This window comes from Chinchilla lanigera, unplaced genomic scaffold (assembly GCF_000276665.1).
Source record: "Chinchilla lanigera isolate Chin_1 unplaced genomic scaffold, ChiLan1.0 scaffold00046, whole genome shotgun sequence".
NCBI lineage: Eukaryota > Metazoa > Chordata > Mammalia > Rodentia > Chinchillidae > Chinchilla > Chinchilla lanigera.
This window is the reverse complement of record NW_004955447.1, coordinates 4,366,142-4,374,040: the sequence shown is the minus strand read 5'-3', so window position 1 is coordinate 4,374,040 and position 7,899 is coordinate 4,366,142. Positions and strand designations below refer to the sequence as shown.

Here is a 7,899-nt window from a genome sequence, read left to right as displayed (position 1 = left end):
ATATATTTTTTTTTTTTTTTTTGAACCGGGAATTGAACTCAGGACCTCATGCTTGCCAGGCAGACACTGTGTCCCTGAGCTATATCACCAGCCCCCAGTTTTAGAATACAGAAAGAGAATGTATTTGCATTACTAACTTTCTCAAATTAAAAATTGAGAATACTAGACTTACAGAAAACTGTAGATTAATATCTTGTTGCCCACACTTCATTGTTATGTCTTTAAAGAGATGGATAGTGAAAGAAAAAGAGTTCAGTTTATGTTCAGTTTCTATATTTGCCTTATCTAAGAGAGAGGCTCTATATCGACCAAGTGTGAGGAATGCATCAAATAAAGAAACAAAATAGTTTACTTTGTAAATGAAGAATTTAATCTACAATAGGGGAAACAATTTCTTCAATACTACCTAGGGACATAACGTATGCAATTTCTCAATTTACATGTAAGTATTCATCAAGACATACAGGGAATTTTAGATTACTGTTTTCAGAGATGAAATAATATGGATGCTAAAGTGCTGGACATGTACATAACTGCTTAAAGCAATCCTCAGAGCTGTGCATTATTAATGTGTGAGTTCCTAAAGTGCTCTGTACAAGTCATGGCCAGACCTTTCTAATGAAAACAATAGTGTCCGCTGTACCAGAATATTTTGAATTAGATAGAATGTTTTATATTTCTTTTTCAACATTATGTTATGAAAGATGAATTTCTCTGATGTTATATTTTTTCAAACATACCATCAAAGGCATAGAAATATTAGGAGTTCCAAATACCAAATGAAAAGAGAACTTACCTAATACTTCACTGTAAAACTGATTCCATTTCTTCTCATTAAATTCTTGAAACCAAAAGTCAAAATAAATCACATATAGCATGTTTTTCACCCTCCCCATGAAGGTCATTTGATCACTTAACTGTGACAGTGCAATGGGAACATAGGAGGGAGGAAAGGAAAGTCCTCCGCTGTACTTTTCATATGTGTAGCCAGGAAATAAGCGGTGGGTGTACACAAAGGGGACGTGCAGGAGCTCTGCAATCAGCTCACTACAGGGCATGAAAGCATCTGCCAGAATGACATCAAACCTTGACTCTTGGAGTTTTGACATAAGTTTCTTATTCAGAACTAAATCTTTACAGAGTATTTCCATATATCCAGCCTCTTCCCATAGAATTTCTTGCAACACTGAAAAATAAGTCCAAATTGATTCTTTTGGTAGCTCATAAATAACTTTGTAGAGTCCTTTTGTAAAAATATACTCCATGTCACCTATAGATAGTGATGAGGGATAATCCTCAAATTGAATACCAGATTCCTTCTCCACATCAAGAGAAAGGGAAGATGAATGTCTCAAAACGATCACCTCATGACCCTTTTGGACAAGTACGTCCAGTATTGTCTTTAAATTGGTCCAGTGACTGAATTCCATGGGCCACACCAGCACCTTTCCACAGCTCCCAGAACCGAAGTAACTACTCAGCTGAAGCAGCAACAGAACTGCAGGCAGTTTCATGGACATCCTGGTGAAAACAGCTTTTCCTTTCAAGTCGTGTTCCCACTGCTCTTGCCGAGGCTCAAGTAGAAATCATCACTTAGTTAAAATATAACTTGTACTTGCCAAAGTAAATACAGTAAATATAAAAGAACCCGTCAGTATCTGGATGTCAGTGCAAAGAGCAAAAGTGGGAGAACCTTATGTTTAGGTGTGTATGATTGCTTCATGATTATAAGCATTTTCTACAGCTAGAGTCTGATGACCCTACACCTGCAGTGTACCTGTGCTGTGATTGACTGACTTTTTGAAGCAGTGTCAAGAACAGTGGCAAGTTAAAAAGAAAAGAGGAAACAGAGTCAAGGGACATGTGATTTTTTTCTACATAGCTATGTGACACAGAACTAGAAACATAGTCAGAAGTTAGATGATTCAGCCTTTCTTTGCATAGGATTATTCCATAGACTTTTCTTGCACAAACATTGTTCATATATCAATAATAAATTATACACTTTATCAATGTTAAAGACTTACTTCAACAATTCACAAGCTGCAGAATTATAAAACTCTCCAGTGTAATCAAATTGAGAGCAAGTAATCCTCCAGAAATGAACTTTATACTTTTAGCCATTTCACATGCCTCAAACCTATTCAAACACTTTATTGCCTCCTCTCTGTAGAGGTTTGTTTGGGTATTTCATATAAATGGTATCATACAACAGATGGCTACCCGTGACTAGCCTCCATGCTTATGTAATGATTAAAGTCTCACTCACATAGGAGCATGTGTCAGTACTATGTTCCTTGTAATTGCTAAAGCTTATTTCATTGTGTATATGACATATTTGTTGAATTATTATTAAGTGGGTTGACTTTGTCCCTCTCTTTGGGGTGTTACAAAGGATGTCATTTATGAATAGTCTTTAACTGTGGATACGTTCTTATTTCTCTTTGTCTATAACTAAGCATGGATTTCGGAGTCTGATGATAACTCCATCTTTAACCCTAGAGGAACTGGCAGACTCTTTTCTAAAGCGGCTGCACCATTTTCCACTTACACCGCATCAACTGGTTTCTGATTTTGCCATGTTGGTTGCATCGCTCTATGACTTGTTCTTCTGGATTCCAGCTGTATGTGGTCATGGTCTTCACTTAGACTTCCGTGTAATGATGAGAGGCCTAATGATGTTGCACATTTTTCATATGCCTGTGGGACATTTTCATATTTTTAATGCAAATGTATCTATTTAGGTTCTTCAGCCATTGTGTGATTGGGTTGATTTCTTCACGGTGTTTAGTTAGGTTTCTGTGTATCCTGTGTGTGGGTCTCTTGTCACATGTATCATTTTCACATATACTTAATTTTGTGGTATGTCTGTGCAGTTTCCTTGATGGTCTTTTTTCAAGGAGAAAAGACGTAACTTGGATGAAGTCCATTTCATCAATTTTAGCTTCATTGCTTTTGGATTGTGGTACTTATGGAAGGAATGAATGACAAATTAAATTATATGCACATATTTACCCACTGGATTTCTATTTTCAGTTCTAAATTTTTTTTTTTTTTTTTGAGATGGTGTCTCACTCTGATGTCAAGGCCGAACTAGAAACTTGGGTTCAACAGATTCTCCTGCTTCGGCCTCTTGAATAGCTGGGGACTACAGTTGTGAGCCACCACACCTAATTCCTATAGTTGTTACCTTCAGGTTTTGAACTATCTTGAATTAATACTTTTATGTACCAGAAGGTAAATGTCCCATTTTCTAAACTTTGCATATCACTACTCAGTTTTCCCAGCAGAAGCTATTAAAAGGCTACTTTTTTCCAATCGATTGTTTTTAAATCCTTAGAAAAAAACAATGAACAAAATTAAATTGTATTTTTCAGCTTCTACAATCTATTGTTCTCTGTACATTCCTGCACAACTGTTTTGATCCCTGTACATATATTGTCAGCTTTGAAATTAGAGTGTAAGTCCTCTAATTTGGACTTCTTCATTGAAATTTATCAAGTTGATTCTTCAATATATATTTTTGTTTTCTCTCTAAAAATAAATTTTCTGTGTACATGGGTAAGTTTTTGGAGTTTCAATCATTTCCATTCATCTGGCAGTCAGATTTCATGCCAGTAGCATGCCATTTTGGTTGGTTCTGCATTATAGTATACAGTAGAGTCAGATATTGTGGTGTCTCAAGCACTGTCTTTTCCTCAGGATTGCTTTGGTGATGGGGATCTTTGTGGATTCATGTGATATTTAATTTATTTCAGTTTATATGAAGAACACCATGATTCCACTGAACTGCAGACTACTTCCAGCAGTAAGCATGGTTTTGTTTGGTACAACCTATAATCATTTTGGGGTACATGAAGATATCTTCTCAGGATATGAAAATCATAATATTTGATGATACACAAGTTGTTTGAAGGATGCCAAATACTGTTGAAAAACGCATATATAGCAACATTTAAAATGAACATCATGCCAGGGGTGGTGCTGTACTCCTGTAATCCCAGAACTTAGGAGGCTGAGGTAGAAGAATTGTTATAAATTCAGGACCAGCATGGGCTACAAAGTGAACTGAAGGCCAGCCTGAACTGCATACTCAGACCTTGCCTCAAAAACATGAAAAATGATCATCATAATTAAAAATTTAAAAATTTTTTTTGTTATAAAGAAGAGGGCATATATGCACTAAAAATGTACCCAGAAGCTAATGGACAAAGTTCAGCAAAAACCAAAAAGCAATTACCAAATTCATTTTTGGGGAGCTATTACATCACAACAATTCAAAAGGACAAAGTGAAACAAAACACTCAAGAAAAAATATTCAATGAACACTAAAACAATTAATAAATGAGAAATATATTACTGTTTACCCATGGATTCAAAATGGCACACAGTAAAGTAATAATATCTCATCATCCAATTTGACTAGAAGATGCTACCTATTAAATTCCCACACTATTGCTTGCACCAAAATATAGAATTATATCAGCTCAAAATTTATTCTTAAAAGTAAACACCACAAAGCCAGAGATCAACTTTAAAGGTGAGGACCTGATGAAAACACTATTTTATCCTTTAGGATACCTCCTCTGGTTATGTAATTTCTAGAGCTTTCTAAAGAAATGATTCACACTGAGTTTTCATGTAACAAACTTGTACAGGATTTCAAATGCACTAGAAATTTTTACTGGATTTTGAAAATATGAGTTATACATTAGTATTATGCACATGATGCAGTACTGCATACAGGCCAAAGCAAGATGTGTACATCCTTCTACTCAGGATTTCTCACTATAATGCGTTCTTTGTCTAGTATGAATGAGACCAAAATGAGATGGAGAGGAGCCATCTGCTTATGCAGTGTGAGGCTTGCATGCAAGCTCATATAGAGATGAAGGCTTCCCATAGTCTACATTTATGTTTACTCTCAGGGTTAGTTCTTTCATATTTTCAGAGGGTTTGAGGATCATGCATGGCTTCCTTACATTACTTACTTACATATTTACACAGGGGGTTCTCTCCAGTCTCAGCTCTTTCATTCATTTCAAGATAATTGGAAGCATGGAAAGGTTTCCAATATTGTTTACACACAATCTCCTATGTGAATTCTTTCACGTACCAAACAGGTTGGGAAAAATAACTTTTCTCATATTGCTTATTTATGTTCAGATACTTTTCACTGGGATTTCTTTCATATATGTGATCACACCTGTGTTTGCCAAAAGGTTCCACACATTGCTTAGAAAAATAGGGATCCCTAGTTCTGTGAGGTATGCTAATGGAATTTTGATTGGAATTGCATTAAATCTGTATCACAATTTTGGGAGTATGGTCGTTTTCACAATGTTGGTTCTTCTTATCCATGAGCAAAGGATATATTTTCATTTTCTTATATTCCCTTTGATCTCCTTTTTTAGAGTAATATAATTTTTCAATGTATAGATATTTTACTTCCTTTGTTAGACTGTCTCCTAATTATTTAATTTCCTTGGATGCTATTGTGAAGGGTGTGGTTTCCCTTATTTATCTCTCAGTAAATTTGTTGTTTATGTACAGGAAAGCTATTGATTTTTGAGTGTTGACTTTGTACATAATTGAAATTGCTTATTAAATCTATAAGTCTTTTGGTGGAGATTTTAGGATCTTATATGGAGATGATCATATCACCTGCATATAATAATGAAAATTGCTCTGGCTAATGTTTTCAGAACTATATTGAACAGAAGTGATAGTAGGCATCCTTATGTTGTTCATAATTTTACAGTGAAAGATTCCAGTTTTTGTCCATTTAGGATGATGTTGGCTAAGATGGCTTTTATCAGATTGAGATAAAGACCATCTATTCCAATTTTCTGTAGGGTTTTTATCATGAATGAGTGTTGGACTTTGTCAAAAGATTTTTATGCATCTACTGAAATGCTCATGTGATTTTTGCCTTTGGCTTTGTTGATATGGTGTCTTTGTTGAGGTGTATAAACTTCTTCATGGCTTGCTGCATTCTGTTTGCTAGTATCTTACTGATGATTTTTGCATGTCTGTTCACTAGGGAGATTGGCTTATATTTCCTTTCTTGGTTATGCCTTTCTTCAGTTTTGGAATGAAGGCAATACTTGCCTTAAATCTTCTCTAAATTTTTCTAGAATAGAGCGGTGAATCCACCCAGTCTTGGGCTTTTCTTTCTTGGTAAGCTTTTTTTTTTTTAAGGTACCTGGAATTGAACTCAGGACCTTGTGCTTGGCAGGCAGGCATTTGTGCTGCTGAGCTATTTCCCCAGCCCTTTCTTGGTAAATTTTAAATTCCATTTTCACTTTCATTAATTTTAGCCGCTTGTTCCTCAGACAAAGAACTTCTATCTGGAACATAAAAAGAACTGAAAAAAAAACCTGAAGCCCCCCAATTCAAAGACCAATCCCAAAATGAGCATTAGAGATGAATACATACTTCTCAGATGAAGAAATACAAATAGTAAATAAGTACATAAGAAATATTCAACATTACTGATCATTTGAAAGATGCAAATTAAAACCACACAGAAATTACATCTCACTCAGGAAATATGGCTATCATCATGAAAACCAATAATTAATGCTGACAAGGCTGTGGGGAATAAGAACCCTTCTCCACTGTTGTGGGGAGTGTAGACTGGTGCAACCACTGTGGAAGGGAAAAAGCTAGGATTAGACATCCCATTCAACCCAGCTGTTCCCCTTCTGGATATTTTTCCTGAAGAACTGAAGACTCCATACCCCAGCAAACTATGTTCACCCATGTTTATAGCAGCATAATTTGTAATAGATAAATATTGGAAACAACGCAAATGTCCATCAAGTGTGGAATACATAAAAAAGTGTGATATATTCATACAATGGAATACTACTCAGCTATAAATAAAGATAAACTCGAGTCTTTTATAGGTAAATGGATGCAACTAAAAACCATTCTTTTAAGTGTAATAAATCAGACTCACATGAGTAAACATCACATTGTCTCTCTAGTGTAAGAAACTGAATGAGTAAACAAGATCCAAAATGTACCATAGATATTGTGAAAGGGACTGAAACTGCTCAAAAGGAAAGAACTATGATGGGGGAAAGGAGAAAACAAAGAAAGGAATAAAATATATATATACAAGGTAGCTAAGATAACTACACTGCAAATTTCTATTAGTTCATTGCTTATATTCTTTGATCAATTTTGCATACCTATATCTGGTAATGTGAACAACTACTTTAAAGATAATAATATGCAACTTAATAACCGTTGTTAATTTCCTAAAAGTATTTCTTTCATGGTGCAATGTTGACATCAGCAGTACCATTTTGGTTTTTTTTTTTTTTTGCCATATGAAGCCAGTGTTACATCTGTTGAAAAGCCACAGATTATACTATACAATTGTCTTTTTAAAAATTACAACAATTCACTTTGAATTTTTGCTTTGTTCTATGTACAGTTCCTGCACCGGTCAACTCGTGTTCTGTTAGCAAATGTAACATCATTTGAAAACTGGAAAACCAATTCTTATTTATTTATTTATTTATTTTAAAGAGAGTAGTACATGAGAAACAAACAAACAAAAAAACAGAACAGTAGCAGCATACCAGTGTTACAAACATAAACAAATCCAAGCAAGAACATTCAAAGTGATACAGGGTCTCAAATCAAATTAATAGAAATCAACAGTGGTTGTTACATTACACACTGCTATCCTCAACTACGTTGCTCAGATTAGCAGATGTAACAATGAAAGATTGCTCAAACCATTAAAGAGAGTAAGAAAACAATTCTTCAATGAAACCTTAGAGATAATACAGAGTTTCACTAGACAAGATGGTAGGAGTTCACCATTGTAATTCCACTGCATATTGTTACCTTCAAATCAGTTGCTCAGACCACCAGACACAA

At 35.0% G+C, this 7,899-nt stretch overlaps 2 protein-coding genes across 2 annotated transcripts in view; one reads left to right on the top strand and one right to left on the bottom strand.

Moving 5' to 3' along the window:
• The window catches only part of LOC102029241 (UDP-glucuronosyltransferase 2B31-like), an 18,292-nt gene extending 16,616 nt beyond the window's left edge, over positions 1-1,676 (bottom strand). The window contains exon 1 of the mRNA XM_005392798.2: positions 797-1,676. Coding sequence (XP_005392855.1) covers positions 797-1,520 — 724 coding nt within the window. The 5' untranslated portion in view covers positions 1,521-1,676. The remainder of the gene's footprint in view (positions 1-796) is intronic.
• LOC102003708 (UDP-glucuronosyltransferase 2B20-like) overlaps positions 1-7,899 on the top strand; it is a 194,215-nt gene that overhangs the window by 805 nt on the left and 185,511 nt on the right. The window lies entirely within an intron of this gene.